General features: G+C 46.2%; 1 protein-coding gene across 6 annotated transcripts in view; it reads left to right on the forward strand.

Annotated features, from left to right (window-relative positions):
- The window catches only part of HOMER2 (homer scaffold protein 2), a 96268-nt gene extending 72597 nt beyond the window's left edge, over positions 1-23671 (forward strand). The window contains exons 4-10 of one of the 6 annotated variants that reach the window (XM_036843366.1): positions 5184-5276; positions 9693-9799; positions 13772-13985; positions 16018-16128; positions 17311-17391; positions 18579-18788; positions 23453-23671. In XM_036843366.1, the coding sequence (XP_036699261.1) occupies positions 5184-5276; positions 9693-9799; positions 13772-13985; positions 16018-16128; positions 17311-17391; positions 18579-18767 (795 nt within the window). In that variant the 3' untranslated portion in view covers positions 18768-18788; positions 23453-23671. Of the gene's footprint in view, positions 1-5183; positions 5277-9692; positions 9800-13771; positions 13986-16017; positions 16129-17310; positions 17392-18578; positions 19557-23452 lie in introns of those variants that run through there. The other 5 variants (XM_036843365.1, XM_036843367.1, XM_036843369.1 and 2 more) reach the window with 5 other exon arrangements.
- The last annotated feature ends 1246 nt before the right edge of the window (positions 23672-24917 follow it).

The following is a 24917-nucleotide window of genomic DNA, read 5'->3' on the forward strand; positions in this document are numbered from 1 at the left end:
TTTTAAGCTTATTTTCTGATAAAAATTCTTTTGATTCTCACCCATATGAATATAAAACGAAATCCTCTACAGACTCAGAATTCCTTTGAGCACAGGAACCAAGTCTTTCTTGGGTATTTCAGTGTACCCAGCACAGTCCCTAGCACATAGAGATAACTAGTTAATATTTTTGAATGCATGAATTCACCCTTTTGCGGCATTCTTTTACCAAAGTTCGTGGTTTAAGTCCAATCAAGGCCAGAGAAGCTGTGCTTCTCTCTGTTGAACCCCTATCCTACACCCAGCAAAGCCCCATCTCTTATCCTCCAGTGATCCATGGAGGTTGTATTAGTATCCACGTTTCATAGATGAAGAAACCAAGGTGCAGAGCAGTTCATTTGCCTGCATTTGAAAGGCTGATAAGTGTCAGAGTTGGGCATCTTAGCTAAGGTAGCAGTTAAGCAGGTAAATCATAGGACCCCGGAGTGTCCAGCACTGGCTTCACATGGCCTGTGTTCAGTCCCAGTGTGACCTTGGCCAGTTTCGAAACCCATCTGTGCCCCATTTGTATACTGACAGTAGTAAGAGGACCTCAGGGTAGCTGTGAGTGCATAGTAAGACTGTACATTCTAACCGAGTGTCTTATCTCATCCCTAGGAGTCGAGAACACATGTCCTCTTTTCCCCTTTTTTGAGATGTTCTAGGCTGTTACTGTTCACAGGCATGCCTTGGAGATATTGTGAATTTGGCTCCAGACCACCGCAATAAAGCAAATCTTGCAATAAAGCAAGTCACACAAATTTTTTGGCTTCGCAGTGCGTGTAAAAGTTATGTTTACACTATACTGTAGTCCATTAAGTGTGCACTAGCATTATGTCTAAAATAACAATGTACATACCTAAATTAAAAAAATACGTTGTGGCTAATAATTGCTAACCATTATCTGAGCCTTCACTGAATTTTAGTAACAGCAGAGATCACTGATGGCAGGTCACCATGAAAGTTTGAAACACTGTGAGAATTAGTGACACAGAGACACGAAGTGAGCAAATACTGTTGGAAAAATGGTGCCGATAGACTTGCTTGATGCAGGGTTGCCACCAGCCTTCAATTTGTAAAAAACACAGTTATCTGTGAAATGCGATAAAGTGAGGTCTGCCTGTGTAGTAGCACTGTCACCTTGAGGTCCTATAAGGATGTGTGTTTTGACGTATGTGTGACAGTTGTTCCTTGCATCCCTTTTGTAACTGAGAAAGAGAACAGCTAAATAGTGAAGCTGAGGAGAGCTGTAAAATCAGAACTTGTCGCCCGGGCCCCTCATTCTGTATCTGCTGTTCTAATCCTCAGGCCTTGTCTTTGCCTTAAAGGTTCCCATGGCCTGTTTTGGAGTTAAAGCTTTTAGAATTTTCTTTTAAAGAGGAAGTGAGTACAATTCTATTTTAAGGTAAGGGCATCTCTTTGCAAACGGAAAATCCAATCAATAAATGTTTAGCAACTGCTGTGGGCAAGACTCTTGGCATTCTTATAAGCACGCGAAAGTAACTGGATGTGTGGATGATTGTGTGGAAATCAGATCTGGGCTCAAGTTCAGGTTTATTATTTACTAGCCATGTGACCATGGGCAAATTTTAACCTCTCTAAGACTCTATTTTCTTTTCAGGAAACTATACATAAGAATTCCCATCCTAGGGACTTCCCTGGTGGCACAGTGGTTAAGACTCCGCACTCCCAATGCAGTGTTCGATCCCTGGTCAGGGAACTAGATCCCACATGCATGCTGCAACTAAGAGTTTACATGCCACAACTAAGGAGCCTGCCTGCCGCAACTAAGGAGCCCGCTTGCCACAACTAAGACCCAGCACAACCAAATAAATAAGTAAAATAAATATTAAGAAAAAAAAAAGAATTCCTGTCCTACAGAGGATGGAGAGGAGCAAACAAGAGAACGTGTGTTAAGAAGCCATTAAACTCCTTACCTTGTAGATGTGCCTATGCTGAGGGTCTAGGGGTAGAGGGTACTAAGTAGGCCCACCCAAGACAAAACTGTGGGACACCTGGAGGGGCCACCATGATGGGTGTCAGGGGACAAAGAGAGAAGGGTCCATTGGAACTGAAGGTTTGTGCTCTGGGCTGAGTCTCCAGGAGTTGAGCTGAGGGTCATCCCAGATGTTCAGGGTCAGGTAGGAGGAGACAGACAGAATGGAGGCCCCCAAGCTCCATCCAGAGGCAACTTGTTCTATCAAAGCCCAGCAGGGCTTTATTTACTGACTTGTTTGCCACTATCTCCTGCTACCCAAGTCTCGCCCTCTATCTGATACTTCCACAGTGTTCACACCCCAGCACCTAACTTAGGGCATGGCCCAGCTCACGGTGAAAATTTTTGTTTGCTGAAGGTGTGAGTGGTGCTCAGACCATGTTTGTTGACTGAATAAGCATGACCCTGGCTGATGCCATGTCCAATCTAGTTTACAAGCAACTTCGAATAAGACCCTGAGAGAAAGAGACCCTGACAGGCACAAGGACGGTCTGTAAAGAACAGTGCTTTTGGTTTGGGAGCCTGGTGAATTGAGATGCTTGTGGGAGACAGCCAGCCCCACCTTCCTAAGCACAGCATGGGGAGACTCCATTAGCAGGTGTGTCTACTGAGAACCACATGCATTACCGTTTTCTTCAAATCACGTTTGACTTTTATTTGATAGTAGGGCACAAAAACATTTAAGATCATACCTTTTAAAAGTTGCATCTTTTAATGTCTTAGTAAGATTGAAAGGCCTTTATGGTGCCTGCACAAAATCTCTTCCGCGATAATGTTCATATTCCAAGTGATGCTCTATCTAGTTCCTAGGTTGATCCAATCAGTTAAGCTTAGGAAGCAGAAAGATGGGGCAGAATAGTCCCAGACACTTACCACAGTACCTTCCTAGGTCCTTAGGTTCGGCCTGTACTTTGACATGATTTTTTTTTTCAAGTGGGCAGAGGTGTGCAAATCTGGAACCCAGAGCTCATTCATTCACTGAACAAACTTATTTGTGCCTGCTCTCTGCCAGGTGTCAGGGGAGGGTGCAAAGAGGAAAAGCGTGGACCCTGCCGTCAAGGAGTTCATGACATGATGTTTTTACTTACGGGGCCCCTAAAAGGAAGGCGGGTGCTTTGTCCATCCTTGCTAGACCTCATGTCTTTTAAGCAACAGGTAATGTGATTTTTCTCTGACAGCTCTGGGTTGGTTAAGTGAAGCCCTGTAGCTGTGGCTTTATTTACAGGCCTGTGGGAGCAACACAGGCCAGCGTTGCCACGCTGACCTTCTCTGCCTCCACTGGGTGCTTGGTTGACCAACGGCTATCACCCGGCAAGGTTTCCCAAAGCAGACAGCTGTTGTTGGCTTTGTGAAGCACTCAGAGGGCGGCCTGTGCTCCGAAATAGAGTTCTCAGCAAAAGCCACAGAATTGTTGGTGGCCTTGCCACTTGGCCAGCTGTTTTTCGTTTCTCAGCAACATTTGGCTCTCTCTTGCTGTGTGATGTCAGCATTAGCTATCACAGGATGTTCTCTGTTCAAACAGTGTATTGGCTGATTAAAATCAGTTGCCTTGTCAGTGACTATAAAGCAGTGATTGATATGATTGCCCTGGGATTTTAAGAATTTTTTTCTTTTAAGAAAATATTAGGGGCTTCCCTGGTGGCTCAGTGGTTGAGAATCTGCCTGCCAATGCAGGGGACACGGGTTCGAGCCCCGGTCTGGGAAGATCCCACAGGCCGCGAAGCAATTAGGCCCGTGAGCCACAACTACTGACCCTGCGCGTCTGGAGCCTGTGCTCCGCAACAAGAGAGGCCGCGATAGTGAGAGGCCCGCGCACCGCAATGAAGAGTGGCCCCCGCTTTCCGCAACTAGAGAAAGCCCTCGCACAGAAACGAAGACCCAACACAGCCAAAAATAAATAAATAAATAAATTTAAAACTAAAAAAAAGAAAATATTAAAACATTTTTGAAAGCAGAGAGCATAGTATAATGGACAGCCATATGCGCATCACGTAGATTTAACAGTGAACACTGTGCCACATTGCTTCATCTGTTTTTATTGTTGCTGAAGTACTCTAAAGTAAATTACAGACATTGAGACATTTCACACCTAAATACTTCAGTGTCGATCTCTAAAGAATCACATTTCCCAACAACCACAACATCATCAGCACTTCTAACAAAATTAATAATAACTCCTGGACTTCCCTGGTGGCGCAGTGGTTAAGAATCCACCTGCCAATGTGGGGGACACGGGTTCGAGTCCTGGTCTGGGAAGATCCCACATTCCGTGGAGCAACAAAGCCCATGCGCCACAACTACTGAGCCTGAGCGCTGTAACTACTGAAGCCTGCATGCTCTAGGGCCCGCAAGCCACAACTACTGAGCCCATGCGCCACAACTACTGAAGCCCATGTGCCTAGAGACCGTGCTCCGCAACAAGAGAAGCCACTGCAATGAGAAGATGGCGCACCGCAATGAAGAGTAGCCCCCACTTGCCGCAGCTAGAGAAAGCCCGTGCGCAGCAACGAAAACCCAAAGCAGCCATAAATAAATAAATAAATAAATAAGTAAATAAATAAATAAAAAGGTTTATTTATTTACTTAAAAAAAAAAAAGTAACTCCTTGGTGTCATCTTATCCAGTCCATGCTCACATTTCCCTCCTTGTTGCCCAGAAGTCTTCTACTTGGTCTGTTCAAAAGAGGACTCAGTCCTAGGCTACACGTTGCATTTTGCTATTTTATATCTTAGACTTTTAAAATCTAGGACTGTTCCTTCTCAACTTTTTGGATGTTTTTGTTTTTCATGACATTGACTTTTAAGAGTTCTTGGATCTTTCAATAGGGATTATGAAGTTTTTCATGGATTCCTTTTGCGCTATAGCTAAATTTCTTTTGTTGCATTTGTATTAGGTGCTGTTAGCCAGAGGTATGTGTTTTTAATATTTCGCCACCAAATCTAGCTTCAGTATCTTAGAAATTCATTCAGATCTGACCTTGGCCAATAGTGGTTTTTTTTGGAAAAAGCATTCATTATATTCATTTCTTTTTAATCTCAAATAAAATCTTTCTTATGGATTTATACAGAGTTTATTGGCTTAAAATGAATGCAAAATAATAAAGGTAGGTTCTGAATATCAGCCATGTGTAAGGTTAAGGAAAGCCCTAATAATTCTTCTTCACGTTCAGTTTGCAGAGAAATTCCAGGAGGTGAAAGAAGCTGCCAGACTAGCGAGAGACAAATCCCAGGAGAAAATCGAGACCTCGAGCAATCATTCCCAAGTAAGTAATTTGTCCGTAAAATGAATGAGTGTGATCAGTGATTGAGACTCTTTGTTCCTTGTCACTTTTGACAAGAAATAGGAAATTTTTGCAGTAGGGCATTTTGAAAACTGTTTCAACTATTAGCCTGCTCACAGTGAGATGAATGTGACATGTAAGAGACTCTTGAATTTTTCAGGATGTGGTGATATATTTTGGATGGAAAACGTTTGATGAGATTAGAGTTAATGCATGTCCCTGGTCTGGGATGTCCTCTGGTCACGGTTCAAAAACCAATGCCTAGGTGAAGTGTTTTCTTTCTGTGTTGGGAGGTGAGGTCTGCATGAAGGATGCTCATGGACAAATGCAGGCGCCTGTGCCCATGACAGAGAAAACTTGATCGATGCCAGAGAGTCCTCGTCTGTCTCCCTGTTATAACAAAGTCAGGTGGGAAGTGGTATTCCAACAGCTCTGGTTTAGCCAATGTAAATGTGGCTTTGCCAGGAACTGAGTTATCTGTCTACTTAAAAGTGTGATAATTGACTAAAAGGGACCTATTTTAACCTGAAATAAAAATGCCTGCCTTCCTGATGTCTAGATTGGGGTGTGTAGTGGTAGGTGGAAACCTTGACCTAGTGACAGAGTTATGTGTAGAGAGACAGGGAAAGGGAGACCTGACGAGACGTAGGAGCTGGGGTCTGGGATTAGGGATAAGCATGATGTAAATGCAAGGCAGCCAGGGGTCTGCCTGCCTGGCGGTGAGGTGCACAGTGGGAGGAACAGAGATGCACTTGGAGGTACTGTGGAGGACCTGGAATTCTTCATTAGTGGATCATTCTTACTTAATTATTTATTGTTGGATAGTGGGAAGGCATTGGAGATGTTTTATGGCTACTGATCAGGAATTGACGTGAGGGTTGCATGCGGGTGGTGAAGAAGTCAGGGAGGAGCTGAGGGCAGGAAGATCGGAGAGGAGGCTGTGGGGTGGAGAATGGCCAGGCCAGGACAGCCATGGATGGATGTCGGGGAAGCTTGTGGAAAGAGAACAGGAGGCATGGGCATCCTGAGCGGTCAAGATTAACACCCTAGACTGGGCCGTCAGCAATAGCTGAAGCTGAATCCTATAAAAGATGCCCCTATGGATTTATGGAAATGAATGTGTATTAGACTTCAAGTGGACAGGAACTTTCCTGAATCTTTGTAAATTATCTTTAATAACATCTAAATGATACTGTTAATTTAGTATACTAATTATTGTACTGCGTAATAGCTGAGGATCTGTAAAATTGGGCACTTGAAATGGTCCATAGTCTAAGGACTTTCTCTGTGGTTTTTTTTTTTTTTCGAATGCTAAGATTATTATACAATAAGAGTTACCAAAGATATTTTGTTAATGTTTTGGTGTGTTTCTTCCTAATATAGCTTTCCAGTATATTTTTGTGTTATTCTTTTTAATCTTTTTTTAAAAAACTTATTTGTTATGATCCTTTCCTTGTGTTTTCAGATATCCCTTTTCAAAACTATTTTAATGGCTAGATAGTATTCCAGTGTTTGTTTGTATCACAACTTATTCCATTAACCTCCTATAATTTGGGACATCTATGTTGTTTCTAATTTTTCATTAATATAAATAACACCGCGCTAAGCATTCTTGCACACCTTTTGTGCATTTGATGGTTTCTGCAGGATAAATTCTTGAAGTGGAAGTATTGGGTTAAGGGTAGAAATTTTTTTTTTTTTTTCTGGTCAACAATTTTTTTTTTTGGATTTTATTTTATTTATTTTTTATACAGCAGGTTCTTATTAGTTATCCATTCTATACATATTAGTGTATACATGTCAATCCCAATCTCCCAATTCATCCCACCACCACCACCCCCACCACTTTCCCCCCTTAGTGTCCATGTGTTTGTTCTCCACATCTGTGTCTCTATTTCTGCCCTGCAAACTGGTTCATCTGTACCATTGTTCTAGGTTCCATATATATGCGTTAATATATGATATTTGTTTTTCTCTTTCTCACTTACTTCACTCTGTATGACAGTCTCTAGATCCATCCACGTCTCTACAAATGACCCAATTTCGTTCCTTTTTATGGCTGAGTAATATTCCATAGTATATATGTACCACATCTTCTTTATCCATTCGTCTGTCAATGGGCATTTAGGTTGCTTCCATGACCTGGCTACTGTAAATAGTGCTGCAGTGAACACTGGGTTGCATGTGTCTTTTTGAATTATGGTTTTCTCTGGGTATATGCCCAGTAGTGGGATTGCTGGGTCATATAGTAATTCTATTTTTAGTTTTTTAAGGAACCTCCGTACTGTTCTCCATAGTAGCTGTATCAATTTACATTCCCACCAACAGTGCAAGAGGGTTCCCTTTTCTCCACACCCTCTCCGGCATTTGTTGTTTGTAGCTTTTCTGATGATGCCCATTCTAACTGGTGTGAGGTGATACCTCATTGTAATTTTGATTTGCATTTCTCTAATAATTAGTGATGTTGAGCAGCTTTACATGTGCTTCTTGGCCATCTGTATGCCTTCTTTGGAGAAATGTCTATTTAGGTCTTCTGCCCATTTTTGGATTGGGTTGTTTGTTTTTTTGATATTGAGCTACATGAGCTGCTTGTAAATTTTGGAGATTAATCCTTTGTCAGTTGCTTCACTTGCAAATATCTTCTCCCATTCTGAGGGTTGTCTTCTCATCTTGTTTATGGTTTCCTTTGCTGTGCAAAAATGTTTAAGTTTCATTAGGTCCCATTTGTTTATTTTTGTTTTTATTTCCATTTCTCTAGGAGGTGGGTCAAAAAGGATCTTGCTGTGATTTATGTCACGGAGTGTTCTTCCTATGTTTTCCTCTAAGAGTATTATAGTGTCTGGTCTTACAGTTAGGTCTTTAATCCATTTGGAGTTTATTTTTGTGTATGGTGTTAGGGAGTGTTCTAATTTCATTCTTTTACATGTGGCTGTCCAGTTTTCCCAGCAAGGGGTAGGACGTTTTGAGAGCTTTTGACACACACCGCAAACATCCCTACAGAAATGTACAATTGAGACTCCCACCAGCAGTGAATGAGAGCGTTTTTCCCTCCCGTTCCCTCCCCAACAAAGCTTTGTTGATTTGACAGAAGAAGAATGTATTTTATTGGCTTTTTTCATTTTGTATTTCTTTACTAGTGAGATTAAATTTTTTTGTTTATTCTATGTATTTCTTCTTCTGTAAATGTCAATTGCATATCTTTTCCGCTTTTTTGTGTTCATTTCCAAGAACTTTATTTTTAACATGGCTAGTTTTGAATATATACAAAACTAGGCAGAACTGGGTAAATGAACCCCCATGGACCCATAGGTCAGCTTTAACAATTAGGACTTTATGACCAATGGTTTCATCTACACCCCCCTCTCCCTCCGTCTTTATATTAAAGCCAGTCCCAGACATCATTTCATCCATAAATATTTCAGAGCGTCGCTCTAAAAGTTGAGGACTCTAAGAGTTTTTTAGTATAGGAAAGGTATTAGCATTTTTGTTTTTAGTATGCATTGCAAATATTTCCCCCACATTGTTGCTTACATTCTGATATAGTTTATGGCACTTTTTTGCAATGTAGAAATTTAGTCATACGTCATTCCCTTCATGTCTTTCCTTTGCCTTTATTCTTCTTGGAGGCTAAATAAAATCTTTCTAAGATCTTATCCAAGACCAGATGAGGTTTCACCTCCATGTAGTATGGCTTATTACAGAAAACATTTCAGAATATTCATAACATTGCTAAATAGTCGCAGACACCCATATCTGATTCCTGTTTTTTTTTTTTTCAAATGAGTGTGTTCATCTCTCTGTAGCCCTGGGATTTTTAAGTCATCTCATCTTCTTATACTTTTTCTCTTAACTCATTCACTGTTTCTTATTATAAAACCCTCCTCCCCCCTTTCTTTTTCTTTTTTTTTTTCTTTTGGCCATGCCCTGCAGCATGTGGGATCTTAGTTCCCCAACAAGGGATTGAACCCGCGCCCCCTGCATTGGAAGCACGGCGTCTTAACCACTGGACCGCCAGGGAAGTCCCTAAAACCCTCCACCTCTTTTAATCTGTGGCTTCTGTCCTGTGTTATTTAAGGAGATCAGGTATCCGGGCTTGTTAGGTTTACCTGTAAAGTTTGAGTGAAAAGGTTCTGCATGACGGCCCTGTATGCTGTCTTGTGGGTAAAATGCACAGACTGTCTGGACTCCAAGTGGAGTCCCCAGGGATAGTCTTGTTATTGGTCTGTGGACTTGTCAGTCTTTGCTGCATTCTGGTTGGATGCGTTGGTTCTCCCACACTCATAACCAGACAGTTCCTCATTATGCCTGATTTGCTTCCGCTGTGAGGACGAGTGATAAGGTGTGCAGGTGATTCAGTCTGGCCAGGAATCTGGGTGTGAAACCCCATCTTCCACTCAGGCATCCAGCATCAACGGAACGGACGATGAAAAGGCGTCTTGTGCGGGTCCTGCCAACACACACCTCAAGTCTGAGAACGACAAGCTGAAGATCGCGCTGACACAGAGGTGAGCATATTCAAATCCAGGTGCTGTTGCCTCCCAGGTCAGCACTTCCCTGCAGCCTTTCCTACTGGGCAGGGTTTCAGGAAGTTGGGAAAGGAGACTGGGTCCTGCTCAGAGCGTCCGGTCTTGACTCCTGGCCAGAGGAAGACCAGCTGCCTTCATGGTTGTTCTCTGTGCACATCAGCATCTATGTGTGTGTGTGAGAAAGAGAGAGGTGTCCCTGTGCTTTTTTTTTCTTTTTTTTTTTTTTTTTTTTGCTGCACCGTGAGACCTGTGAGATCTTAATTCCCCAGCCAAGGATGGAACCCGGGTCCCCTGCAATGGAAGCGTGGAGTCCTAACCACTGGACCGCCAGGGAAGTCCCCGTCCCAGTGCTTACGTTTCATTTTTTTTGGGGGGGTGGCCCGTACCATGCGGCATGCGGGATCTTAGTTCCCCAACCAGGGGTCAAACCCGTGCCCCCTGCATTGGGAGTATGGAGTCTTAACCACTGGACAACCAGGGAAGTCCCTGTTTTGGGTTTTTTGGTTTTTTTTTTTTAATTTTTTAAAATTTTTTTAATGCTATTCTTGTCTGCTTACATTCTTTTTATTTATGTATGTATGTATGTATGGCTTTGTTGGGTCGTCGTTTCTGTGCGAGGGCTTTCTCTAGTTGTGGCAAGCGGGGGCCACTCTTCATCGCGGTGCGCGGGCCTCTCACTATCACTGCCTCTCTTGTTGCGGAGCACAGGCTCCAGACGCGCAGGCTCAGTAATTGTGGCTCACGGGCCAAGTTGCTCCGCGGCATGTGGGATCTTCCCAGACCAGGGCTTGAACCCGCGTCCTCTGCATTGGCAGGCAGATTCTCAACCACTGCGCCACCAGGGAAGCCCCCTGTTTTGGTTTTTGAGAAGCCAAATTTATCATTTATTCATATATGATAACACTGAAAAACATTAAAACCTAAGAAACTATCTTGAAATTAAAATCTCACAAAAATCAGTAGCTTTTCTATATACAAACAAACATCACCTAGACTATATATTTGAAGAAGAGATTTCCTTTACAATATGAACTAGAACCATAAAATACATGGGAATAAACTTAAGAAATGTACAGGATCTTTGTGAAGAAAACTCAAATGATTTTGAGGGCCATACATGAGTAATTCAACAAATAGAAAAAGTCTATTGGGAAGTGGTAGGAAGCCTCACTATTTTAAGAAGTATCAATTTCCCTTAAATTGATCTACAAATTTAACACAACCCCCATAACGATATCAACAAGATTTTAACTTTTAATGACTATACTAGCTGTGCTTGTGTTTTCATATCTTGAGAAGGTGGCCTGTTTCCCAAAGGCTAGGCTGGGCCTCACGGTGTAAGTCTGGCCCCATGAGCACCTTCAGAACTGCTGTCTTTGGGGGTCATTCTGCTCACCTGGCAGGGGACTCGGCCGGCTTCCCCCAGCCTCTCTGTGGCTGAGAAGCTGCTTTCCTCAGACCTGCCCCGTTTAAGAACTCTATCATATTAATTCCCCCATTTTACAGGTAAGGAAACTGAGTCCCAGGTGGTACAGTGAGTCCTTGCCCAAGGTCACATGGCTGGTAAATCTTCCCAGAGGCACCCACCTCTGCAACCCTGCTGGCCTGACCAGTGCGTGGAGCTTAATTCCTGTGATCTGACCTAGGAATTCCAGAAAGAACATAGGACCCTTAGATCCAGCCACCTTCTTTGGACCCTGGGTTTTGTCAGGTACTTCACAGGACAAAACTGTGACCAGCCTCTTTTACTCATCAGGTGATCATGAGGACTATTTTTGGTTGAGTCACAGTGGGCTGCCTGGATGAAAACATTCCACCCCTAAAAATAAATGTTTTTAAATCCCAGTTGAATGGACGAGTGAATTACAGGAATGGGTGTGAAGCCATTTCCCGAAATCAGCTCAATCATTAACTCTGAAATTAATCACATAATATTATTTTGCTATGTTTTCAGTCTGTGGTGTTTGAAACCAAAAGTATATATTTTCCAATCACAGTTCTAGGACCTTGAGGTGGATGAAAGATAATGCAGATTATTAAAATACAGTTGTATTTACTTTTTTAAAAGTTAAAAAAAAAAAAAAAAAAGAAGACTGTAGAGACAGAACTCTCCTCAGCCAGGCAGTATTGATTAGAAGCCAAAAACTTTCTTTTTTTTTTTTCAGAGTGGCTAAGTCTGAGGTGGTTTTTTTTTTTTAATTAATTTTTATTGGAGTTTAGTTGCTTTACAATGTTGTGTTAGTTTCTGCTGTACAGCACAGTGAATCAACTATACATATATCTCCTCTTTTTTAGATTTCCTTCCCATTTAGGTCACCATACAGCATTAAGTAGTGGTCCCTATGGCATACAGCAGGTTCTCATTAGCTATCTATTTTATACATAGTAGTGTATGTGTGTCAGTCCCAATCTCCCAGTTCATCCCACCCTGCCACCCTTACCCCCTTGATAACCATACGTTTGTTCTCTACGTCTGTGTCTCTATTTCTGCTTTGCAAATAAGTTCATCTCTACCATTTTTCTAGATTCCACATATAAGCGATATTATGTGATATTTGTTTTTCTCATTCTGACTTATTTCACTCTGTATGACAGTCTCAAGGTCCATCCTCGTCTCTACAAATGATCCAGTTTTGTTCCTTTTAATGGCTAATATTCCATTGTCTGTATGTACCACATCTTCTTTATCCATTCCTCTGTCGATGGACATGTAGGTTGCTTCCATGTCCTGGCTATTGTAAATAGTGCTGCAGTGAACACTGGTCTCCAAAACAAGGAAACAAAAGAAGCGTTGAATGGGAGCGGCAACTGAGGGGAACCTGATTCCAGTTTGTTTTTTCAAACTTCACTGATCACAGAGGATTATCATGTGGTTTGGTGATAACGTGGAGGCGTCCCTCAGACCTGAGGTGACCTAGGGTCGGCCAGGGCTCCCTCACACATGCTGCGGTTAGAACCCCAGTTCTGCCCTCAGGGGACTCCCAGCCCCTGTCTCCTCTGTCCTCAAGTCCTCAGCTCTCAAATCTGGACCCAGGCTGTTTGTTTAAACCTGGGGTTGTTGGGCTCCAGAGAGGGGGTGTCAGGAGCTTGTTGAAAGGGTCCGCAGCTTTCATGAGAGTGTCAGAGGGCCCAGGGTCCGCCCCAGCACTTCAGAACCTACATCCCTGAGGCTCATTTCAGGAAGGAACGGACATGGGGCAGGAGAGAACAGTCCTGCGGCCAGGGGTCAGTAGGGAGCAGACGGGGGAGGGGTCTCTACCACAGTCTGTGGCTTCATTCTTAGTTTCCTTTTTTTTTTTAATTGAAGTAGAGTTGATTCACAGTGTTGTGTTAATTTCTGCTGTACAGCAAAGTGACTCAGTTATACATATATACATATAATTCTTTTTTATATTCTTTTCCATTATGGTTTATCCCAGGACGTTGAATATAGTTCCGTGTGCTATACAGTAGGACCTTGTTGTTTATCCATTATGTATATAATAGGTTGCATCTACTAACCCCAAACTCCCAATCCATCTCTCCCTCAGCCCCTTCCCCCTTGGCAGCCACAAGTCTGTTCTCTTATGTTTGTGAGCCTGTTTCTGCTTCATAGATAAGTTCATTTGTGTCATATTTTAGACTCCACATAAGACTGATATCATATGGCATTTGTCTCTGTCTGACTTACTTAGTATGATAATCTCTAGTTGCATCCATGTTGCTGCAAATGGCATGATTTCATTCTTTTTTATGGCTGAGTTCATTCTAAGTTTCATCTCTTCCTTCTCTGAGAATTCTGTTCTCTTCTAAAGTGATGCCTTGAGAAAATCACCCAACAAGGCAGCATGTTCCCACTAAAGGGAGGTGCCAGGCCCGCTCAGCACGTGGTTCTCGCCTCCAGGCTACCGGCGGGAGAGGGTGTGGCCCCGAGGCATGGGCTGAGGGGGTGGCTGGGTCCCCCCTCCCCAGGGCAGCCGGGTGGACGGCACCCACCCTCCCGGTCACCGCCTGGCCCCCGCCCGGCAGCGCCGCCAACGTGAAGAAATGGGAGATCGAACTGCAGACCCTGCGGGAGAGCAACGCCCGGCTGACCACGGCACTGCAGGACTCGGCGGCCAGCGTGGAGCAGTGGAAGAGGCAGTTCTCCCTCTGCCGCGACGAGAATGACCGGCTCCGGAACAAGGTGGGGAGGGCCAGGGCGGCCGTGACCTTCCTCTTCCCACTGCCTCCCACTTGGCCCTCAGTTCCGTGTCCCAGGGGCAGAAGGAAGACCCGCTGCTTCTCCCTTTGTCCTCCCCTCCGCCTCCCTGCCTGCCTTAGTGGGAACGCTACTACGTACAGAACTGACTGATTACCTTTCCTGAACCAAGTTTTAAAATTGCAATTGCAAAGGAGAAGAGAAATCAATGGGAGATTGCAGCTTTGTCTCTCGCAAAGATCACCCTCTGATGCGAGCTGTGGGTTGACCTTTTGTGGGTGGCCTCCCTCTGGCATGTTCTGTGGTTCAGTGATCTTCGGTAGAGAAAAGGGATCCAGAGGGTGAGTGAAGAAAACAGATTCAGGAGATGGTGAGGCGTGATTGCTCAGAAACCCTGCTTCCCTGCAAACCACTCTTTCTAAAAATGTGAGATAGCAAGGAAAGGAATACGCCCTTGACGTGTGAGGTGGGTGGATGCGGACGGCCCTCGTGTGCCCTCTACCCTCCTACCCTGACATCGGAGCTTTTCGATTTTTTTCAGAATTCACCCACGTCCTTCCCTGTAATTAGTCGCTCATGCTCTGGAGTTGGGCTGAGTTGATGCGGTTGCTTTAGGGTCCCCAGGTGAGGTCCTGGGGTTGCTGTGCTGTTTTGCTGGTCAGCACTTTTATCCCACAGTTGGTGAACACAGTCTGCTCCGTAAATGCAGGATTTCAGGGTATGGGTCTCATTGAGATTGGTACTCGCTCCCCTTGCCCCCGTTTATAACCCGCCCACCCGTTCTGAGTGGAGCCCCTGGAAACCACTCCCCTATTTCACGTCTTACTTCGGAGCAGGTGGCACGTGAAACTGCCTCGTGTCGTTTTTTCGTAAAGTGCTGACGGTGAGGGGCGCAGGCCAAGTGCTGACTCTGCACCTTCCCTTCTGAGGCTGGGCTGATCTGCCTGCCAGAGGGATTGATCGCCCTTTCTTTCTTTTTCCAAGCGAAGAGCTGAGTTTCTCGCTTCGCCTCTGAGTGTAAGAACCAAGGAGCCATGCGGGGGGGCGGGGCGTGGAGGAAGTGCGTGCAGTGGAACCTGCTCCCTGCGCGGACCTGCGCGGAGCGTCAGCTTCCCTGGGTGGGAAGCGCTGGGAACTTGATTCCCAGGGCGGGATGTGGACGTTGGTGGGATCTCCGGCGGCTCCTGTGGCTGGAGGTTCAGATCCTGAGGGCTGGTGCAGGTCACCTCTGAGAATTGTCCTCATGTTGACCACCTAGTGCCCTGCACCCTGAGGACTGCCGCTGCCTGCTTGTGGGGACCCCATCAACATGGTGCTCTTGTGTTAACTTGCTGGTTACACCCCTGCCGTCCACTCTGCACCCATGCTTTGGCCCCTGGGAAATGCCCAGTGTCAGAGGTGTCAGGCTTGGGAAGGAGAGAAAGATGCACTCTGGGGATGTACCTCAGCCTGCACTTGTCATCTCTCCAGGAAGAGGCCCACGGGCCAGGCCCCTTCTGCGTGCATCAGTGGGGAAAGGTCATCTTGATTTAAAACGTTTGAAATGTCATCGAGTCCCAGTTGGTAGCCACTGTCCCACCGAGTTGCTCGGTTCTCTACCCTGCTCGCTTAACCCCTTGAAAGGCAACAGAATCATTCAGGGCATGATTAAAATGATGTGACAGTCATTCTGCGAAGAAGCAGACAGATTCATGGGACGTCTGGCCCCGACCTGTGACAGATCCTTAAAGCAAACCTAAAGCTTACCGTCCTGTGACTGTGAGAGAAAACCAGAGGCCCAGAGCATACTGAAGCCAGGTTTTGTGACTTCTGTGGCTTTGTTGGTATTAAATGAGGGCATCCTGTGCCAGCAGGAGCAAACAGCCCAGGGGGGGCCCCGTGGAGTTTGTTTGTAGCCACAAGGAAAAATTTATAAGTGGGTTAATTTATGGTTTATTTTAAAAGAGCTGTGGTGATCTTTTGCTTAATGACTAAAGTAAACTGGCATCCCTGCTTTAACATGTGATGTTAATTAAAGATTGACGAGCTGGAAGAGCAGTGCAGCGAGATAAACAGAGAGAAGGAGAAGAATACCCAGTTGAAGAGAAGAATTGAGGAGCTGGAGTTGGAACTCCAAGAAAAGGAGACGGTGGGTAGTGGGGCTCTGAGCAGTGCTGCTCGGCATCCCCTGGGCCTTGGCGGGTGATCTCCACCCAAGGACACGGCAGGCAGCTGTGGGGCATGTGACCGGCCCTGGCAGCTGCCCGGACCTCAACGCAGAGACAGAGCCAAAAGCTACACCAAGGCACAGATAGTCCCGAGCAAAGGCCTGACCATTACCCTCTGCAGCCTCCTTGTTGTACTTATTCTATAGTCAGTCACTCAGATCCAAGAGGGAGCTGAACATTTACAAAAGCACTCGGAAACTTTCATAGGTGGTCTTTTATCAGAAGTTGTGTTCTGCTGTCAAATTAATGCAGCGAGAACCCCCTGTCACACAGTCATTTATTTTCTGGGGGACAGGACAGCTAAGTACAGCTGGTCCCCTACCCACGAACAAGTTCCATTCCAAGAGTGCACTTGTACGTCCAATTTGTTTGTAAGTCCAACAGTGTTAGCCTAGGTATGCAACTAACACAATCGGCTGTGTCCTACTGTACTGTAATAGGTTTATCATACTTTTCACACAAATAATACATAAAAAACAGACACAAAAACCAAAGAAAACATTTTTAACCTTGCAGTACAGTACTTTGAAAAGTACAGTAGTACCAGCTTCATCACTGCTGCTTTTACGCTTGCTTCCGGACATCCTGGGCATGAAATAAAGATACTGTAGTACTGTACTCTATACAGTACTATACAGTAAAGTACACAAACGCACAACCACTTGTAGAGGATGCATGCACGTGACAATGTACGCCAGACACGTGAACTAACTTACATGATTGGACATGTGAACGCACATTTGCATCTTTGAAAGTTCGCAACTTGAAGGTTCGTATGTAGGGGACTTACTGTATACAGAGGGTGGAGACCATGGGCAAGTTACCAGTCCTCTCTCAGCCTCGGTTTCCCCATCTACGAAACAGGAATCATACTTCTCTTTTCATGGTGGTGTACAGCCTTCATGCATTAATTCATGGAACATACTCAGCCTGTAGAATTACCTCATGTGTGTTAAGTATAACATCACCGCCATTATTATTTACGCAGACAACACAGGTTCCGAAAGCTGCTTCCATTATTGTATGCACGAGTTGGGGATTTTCAAGAATACATTTTATCTGACTTGCTTTCACATTCTTTTTCCAATTTCTGTCTCCTGTAGGAGTTGATAGACCTCCGAAAACAAAGTGAAATCATACCTCAGCTCATGTCAGAGTGTGAATATGTCTCTGAGAAGTTAGAGGTAAGGGCGGGGAGCATGTCCATCTGGGCTCAGATGAGAAGGCATCCATTGTGTTACCCATTTCTCCGAGGCCTCTCCCTTTCACGCCTGCTTGGTAAAGAAGAGCGACTTTGTATTCCTAAAAAGCCAGCGTAACTACGTGCCAGATGCCAGCTTTGCTCCCGGGTGTAGACTCAGCAGTGTTTGTCTTCTGTTTTTTCCACTTATACGAAGGTGTCCTGTGCATAACCGTAGTGTAGGTGACTGTTTCCTGCCCACAGAAGTCCCTACAGAACCACAGAAGGGTGCGGAGCAGGGGACGGAAAGGAGAGCTGAGAACCTAAGACCCAGGGGCTATTGCACCTCCCCAGCCAGTGACCTTGGACACGACCTTGGACAGGCCCCCCCCAACCCCCCCCAACCCCCCGCCGCCGCTGGCTTCAGATTTCTGATCCACAGAAGGAGCATTTTCAGGTCCTCCTTCACCTCCGAGGTTCTCCTCACTTTGAGAGCATTTTGTTCAGGTACACAACCTTGGTATTAGTAACTGGTTCTTGTACACCCATTCAAAAATTCTCATTTTATGCCCGTAAGATGAAAACTCTTATTTGGACTCACAGCAGTCCCGCCACTGGGAGCTTGAACGTCTCCATGGCAACACCACGGGACGGACAGAGCACAGACCCACTGTCCCTGTGTCTGGCACGGCCAGTCCTCCCTCGCTGACGGCCAGAGGCTGGCCTGGGGCCGAGGAGCCCTCGCCTTCTCAGTGGAACCTAGAGAAACAAGTCACTCTTCCATTTGTGCTATTTCTCGCTCTCTCCCAGAATGGAACCCAAAGGGGGCCTCTGCTGTCCACCCTGGGCCTGGGGCTGAAAACCCCATGTGCTGGGATTTCAGGCTTCCTCTGCTGGGCACTTTGTAAGAGCATCACTTAGCACCAGGCTCCCTTGGGCAGGATGCTGAGTTCTGTGTTCTCTGTGGGGGCATCGTTTTAAGGCGAGATGCGCTGGCTGTTGGCACCTCTGCCAGAGAACAGCAGGAAGGAGGGGCACACACCTGATGCCAGGGGGGTGGGGGCAGGACACTTAACACCTCCAGGGAGGCAGGCCTGCCCGAGGGGGACGGACAGTCTGGCTGTCGCAGGTCTCAGCGGGGCTCCTCCCACTCCGTCCCCAGACTCTTCTTTCTCTCTCGCTTTGCTTCAGGTGGCAGAGAGAGACAATCAGAACCTGGAAGACAAAGTGCGCTCCCTGAAGACGGACATCGAGGAGAGCAAGTACCGCCAGCGCCACCTGAAGGTGGAGCTGAAGAGCTTCTTGGAGGTGCTAGACGGGAAGATCGATGACCTGCACGACTTCCGCCGGGGCCTCTCCAAGCTGGGCGCCGACAACTAGGGCTGCGCGTGAGTCCCCAGGGTGTGTGTGACACGGAGTAGCACTAGGACGTCCTCCCGTTCGCGTGGCTTCTGTAAATGCAGGCGCGGTTTGTCATGTTTCCAAACCAGGGGTGCCGTCCACTCTCTCCTCTCCAGAATAGAAATCTCCCCTTGCTTCTCTGGCCTTGCGAGGTCATGGACAACTGGACGACTCTGACTCAGGAATCCAGAACTAGGTCTACCTTAAACGTTTACGCAGTCAGGGCAGGGATGTTTATATCTTTCTTAAGGGCTGTTGCAACCATATGAACTGGAAAAAAAAGTATTTTCTAATTCAAGTATGAATACCCTTTCCAACTCCTTTTTTTTGAGTAACGTTCAGAGTATTCGAATGTCCACCAGGCACCAATGCGTGGGGTGTGGTGATAGCAGCTTTCCTCTCAGTATATACAGAGATGCTTTAAAGCAACCACTTAGTAGAGACTTGTCCCAAGAGAGAAAACACGCTTCTGGTGGAGGCGTTTTCTGGCAGGGGAATCGCCTGCATCCACTCCGCCCACTTCCACCTGCCCCCAGTTTGTAGGGTTGCGACAGTGTTCCTCTTCTTGGTTTTAATTTCTGAGCAGATTACTGTGCTGTGGGGACAGCACGCAGCGAGGGTGCCTAGCACAGTGCCTGGCACAAAGTAGGTGCTTAATAAATATTTGTTCAATTAAACGTATAAACAGAATTTAGTGTTTTCATCACATCCCCCATCAAGCCCCTGTTGGACAGTCCACCGTCCTGGTGCACTGGGTCATTATCAGGCATGTATGTGACTTTGTGGACATACTCGTGGGTTGGCTCAGGTGGCCCTGGGGCCGGGAGGGTGGCGGTGGAAGCAGCAGAAGCTGGTCTGAGGCCCCCCCCCCCTCCCAGCAGCCCATCCATGGTGCTCTGCCCCTGGGGGCCTCTGACACTGAGACTACCCTTCCTTTCCAGGAGTGAGGCCTGTGGCCTGGGGATTCTAGGACCACTGACTGTCCCTGGTATAGGGGCTGCCCAGGGCTTGGGATCTAGGGCGGGATCCTCTGTTGGGTTTAGACAATTGAAAAAGAAATCACACAGGCCCGTGAGGGAAAGAGTGGGCTCAAAGTGGCTGAGCCTTGGCCTTAGAGGAGTTCTGCCCAGGTCTGCCTCCCCCTGTTCCTGCTATGGAAGGGACCAGATCCATGGACCTCTCCTCTCTTACTGAGTTTCTCAGTGGGGCCAGTGGACATTTCATTTGCCCCATGCATGGCAAAATGGTCTGAATCCCTGGCCGTGGGCATTTCTAAATCCCTTTGAAGGAGGGGGAGGCTTTGCTGCCCCCTTACCTGCTTTGAGAACCACTAAGAGAACTTCCCCCTCTAGAAGGATTTTCTCACACGTTAGAATTGCTTCCTGCTGAATTGTTTAGATAAACAATAAAATAGCCTGAGGAGGTGGGTAGGGTACACACGGATGTGACCCTGGCCCCAGGGTGACTTTACAAGTCCTGCTGCTCTCTTTCGTGTAGCTGAGACCATCTCCCTGAGCAGGGAGGTCTTATTTGGGGTGGGGAAGGCACCAGGACACGTAGGGGAGACCCGCAGGCTGAGTGGGGCAGCTCTGGTGGAGTTCACTGGGCTGGTGGCAGATGGAAATGGAAAGCGTGGTCAGCCCTCCTGCTGATTTGTGACTGGGCGCTGCTGGCCCTGCCCTTTCCCTGGAGCTCCAGATGGCTCTCAGGACAGTGGTAGCAGCTCTCTACTGACCTGGAGATCAGAGAGCTGGGCTGGCCGTGAGTTGGCCTTGTGGCCCAGCAGTGGGCTAAAGAGGATTCTTCTCAGGCTAGGCCAGTCCCCCTGCCCAGGAGCAGCAGACACTGGGATTCTGAAACCTCAGCTTGGGTCTTCTGAGGCCCACCACCCCTGTCTATGAGGCAGCTTATTCATCCAGAAGGAGCCGTCTTGACTGACTGGAGCATGCTCAGGTGACGTATTCATCGGAGGATAGAGTTGCCAGAGCCACTTGCACATTCCGGGCAGTGACTGGAGAAACCGGTGGCAGCAGTAGAGCCATTACCACGGTGGGCTGCTGTGTCCCTGTGCAGTTGAGACCCATGACCCCCGCTCACCGACCGTGGAAGAGTTTGGTGAGCCCTTGTAGGCAGTAGGTGAGGAGCTGAGAGCCCCACACTATGTGGCCCCAGCCAGCTTTACACCATGCAGCCCAGGAGCTAAGAGCAGTGGGGGCTTCTCTAAAGGAGAAGCAAAGTTGGGCTCAGCAGGGAAAGCACACCTTTACAAAAGCCCTGGACTTTCAGTTCCTTCTGCTTTTCTCTAAAGGTCTTAATGTTTCTTCATTTACTTTCTTTAAAAAAAAATAAAAAAGGCCTGGGACAACCTAGACAGTCTGTCGAGAGGCTAGCCCTGTCTAACAGCCTCGGGATATAAGGAGAATGACCCGCTGAATTCATCCCAGTTTCCCTTGAGCCAGGCCCTCCTGTGTTAGGACGTCCAGCTCCAGTCTCAGCACTGACGCCCTTTGGTTGTCGTGATCTGAAGCCAAGTGCAGGCAGGGCATAACCCTTGCCTCACAAACACCCCAGCCCCGTCGTGCTGCTGGAGGATTGAGAGCTAGGACTGCGTCTTTGTTTCCAAGTGATGTCTCCTGATTTGACATCTCCAAGACTGGCTGCCTGAACCTCAATTAGCTTTTTTTTTTTTTTTTCCTCTGCATCTGTGAAACCTGAGGCCTAAAAATAGCAACGTAAAATTTGGAATCCTTTAACCATAATGATCCTTAAAGATAATTTTCATTCCAAGCAAAGACCCACTGGATGCGTGATACAGTTGAGAGCGGCAAGGGGAGATAAAGTCTTCCTAGTGCCTCGGGAATAGAAAACCACCTGAGTGACAGGCTGGGACAGTGTGGTCAGGCCTTGAAAGAGAGCCAGCGTCCACATGAGACCCAGAACTTGTGCACTCCCTCCCTTCCACGCTCCCCTGCATGCCGTCACTTTAGACCTCAGCTGGGTGAGAGAACGGGGCAGAGATCATTCCCCATTTTGCAGAGGAAGCAGAGACAGGTGACTCACCCTGAGTCACCCAGCTAGTGAGCAGCAGCGTGGGCTGCATCTGGGTCTCCTGAACCCTGGTCCAGTGTCTTTGTACAAGTCATTCTCTCTTCTCCATTTAGTGACCTTTGGGTGCCAAGAAAAAAAACTCTCTTGTGTCCTGATAAGAGCATGTTGCAGTTATACTGTTTTAACATATGTCCACAGCAAATGACAACTTATAAATGAGTGAATCAGAATTACATTTACATTCATTACAGCAGTAAGTTCCACTTTTGAATGATTCTGCTTTTGTAGGGATCTTTCCAAGAGATTGTTGATTAAAATGATGTTGGTGCTTTGAGAGGCCAGAGCAATGAGACACATTTTGAGTTCTTCAGTGATGGCTTTCTTGGAGGCAAAGCAGTTTGTTCAAAACAAGCAGGAGGCCCCAAAATGGCAGAGCAGTAAACAGAGTGATGGCGGGGCAGGTGGGGTGTGGGGGGATTGCCCATCACTGCCCAGCCCCTTCCCAGACAGGAGCCAGCACTGGGAAGGGAGCAGACCAGCCAGTGGTTAGAGCAGGTTGAGTGGCACCTGACCGGCCCCCGGGAGGACTGTCCACAGCGGGCAGTTGGTCTCCATCCTGCAGTCTCCTCATGGACATCTCTAGACTTGGGCGGCCCATGGGCACAGCCTGGACGGTGGTTGGCTAACGCCTGGCCAGTATGTACTACATTTGACATAAAACATCAAATAAAGGGTGGGATATAGTGCTACTCAGAGGCGTCACGATCGGCCTGTTGTAAAAGGACTCCTTTTCTATAGGCAAGACTGCTTTTCTATAGAAATCGGGGACAACTTTGGGTGAGAGCCAAAGCCAACCACAGGGTGTGCCAGGGACGTCAGGTGTGGCCAGGTGCGCCCTTAGAAGGCAGGCAGCCGGGATGGGACTTAGCAGAGGCGCTTGACAGAGGCTGCCCTTTAAGATAGAGCCAGCCGCTGCATTCTGCTCATCACTGAGAGTGGCTCTTTGTGCCATGTGTCCATCTAATAGCTATGGTTCTTTTATTCACTCAAAAGATGACTGGATTTTGAAGCACTGGCGATTTAAACTAGAAGCCTGCAAATCAACATCCATATATATTCTTAAATGACATGCATGGTTTAAAAGAATTCCAATTTCTGCATACATAGTTTCCCCAAAATAAATGTATATTCTTGGGATGGTGGGGGTGACGGCATGGAGAGGGAATCCTGTATAGAAATGTGTGTTGTTTTACGTGTCTTTTTCATACACCTATCTCAAGAATGTGGGTTTTTCCAGTTCCTCTTTAAACACCAGCCAGGAAGAAGGTGATTATGGTAAGAATTTGGCAGCCAGATGATATGGTCTAGTGAACTTTGGAGTGTGTGTGTGTGCGAGTGTGTGTGTGTGTGTATTGGGGGAGGAAGCAGCAGGGGGAAGCAGGAGAAACGACACGGAAGGGTTTTCAATTAAAAAATATATGTATAGCTAAGAGGAGTCTTTAATAATCCTGGCGGTGATGTTATATGTTCTGGAATCCATCTTTGAGAAGAAGAGCTTGTGGGTCTTTTGTTTTGAGCGGAATTGTACAGTGCCCTACTCTCTTTGACGAATGCAGAGCCTTGTGAAGAGTGGCCCCCACCCCAGGCCACACAGACCCCCGGTGCACCTGCCAGGAGCCCAGAGAAACCACGGTGGAGTCCAGACTGTGGGACGTTTTGGCGGATGACTGACAGGTCCGATGATATGCAGCTGTGGGGAATGTGTCACTGTTCTTACTCTATGGACCACTTTTAATATAAAATCCTGACTTTAAATAAATTGTTGTAGCAATGTCTTATGGTGTGACAGACAATTAGGCATTTCTTGCATCAAATGTAAGAATTTAACAATTAGCATGAGGTGGATAAGTGGACTCTCCCAAGAATACTGTTTTTTTTCTTTTCCCTTTTCAAATGCCTTTTTGGTACATAAATAATATATACTTTTTTAAGAAGAAGCGAAAAAAATCACCTGTTATTACACCATCTGATTATAACCACTGTTAACATTTTGGTATATATCTTTTCAGACTTCTTTTCTATGCATCTATAGCTGTTTTACTTTTTTCATGAGGTACAATCATATTATACATTATTATACATATACTGTTTTGTAACTTGCTTTTTTCCCTTTTAACACTATATTGTGAATATATTTCTATGTCAGTAAATATGTAACAGCATCATTTTTAACATCTATGTAGGTTGTACCTTGGGTACTTGTTTCCAGTTTTATACTGTTGTACTCAAGGATATGATGGAAATCCTTTCTTCTAACACCTTCATGAACTTTTCAGAATATTTACTTAGGATAACTTTCTAAAATAGGACTTTCTGGCTCAAAAGTGTAATGGGTGCTACAAGCACTGCTCCGTCTCCTCCCCTCCCTCCTGGGCACACAGGAGATGCCACTTACCAGCCCCTATAGTCACTCAGGGTCCTGGTGCTAATGCTGGCCAATAAAGTGTGAGCAGAAGTGACATGTGCAACGTCCAGGCTGAGACTGTGAGATGCCCCCGTGCAGGTCTCCAGTCTTCCTGTTGCCTTGCCCCACAGGTGGTGATGTCCCAGGGCTGGAGCCTTTGTCAGCTGGAGCCTTTGTCAGTTTGGGTCCCTGAGTGACTGTGTAGAGAGCTCCCCTTCTCCCGTCATGACACCCCCCTCCCCACCTGTGTGGATGTGTACTGTGAATAAAGAATAAACTTTAAGTGTTACACTGTTGGGATATCAGGGTTATTTTGTTACTGCAGCATAACATATCCTGACTAACAAAAAGGTACGCACATGTTGGGGACTTTTAATATATCTTGCCTCAAATTGCCTTCCAGAAAGATGATACCAAATTATGCTCCCACCAGCAATGTGTGAGAATGTCCGATTCCCCTCTTTCACACTGGTTTTCCCATGGGGACTGGGGGGGCTAGTTTTGATATGCATTTTTTTGATGACAGTGTGACCCTCACTAGCCAACATATTTATTAGCCTATATTCTTTTGTCATTTACCTATTCATCTTCTCTGGCCAATTTTCTCACAAGGTGTT

The sequence above is a fragment of the Balaenoptera musculus genome, chromosome 2 (assembly GCF_009873245.2).
Source record: "Balaenoptera musculus isolate JJ_BM4_2016_0621 chromosome 2, mBalMus1.pri.v3, whole genome shotgun sequence".
Taxonomy (NCBI): domain Eukaryota; kingdom Metazoa; phylum Chordata; class Mammalia; order Artiodactyla; family Balaenopteridae; genus Balaenoptera; species Balaenoptera musculus.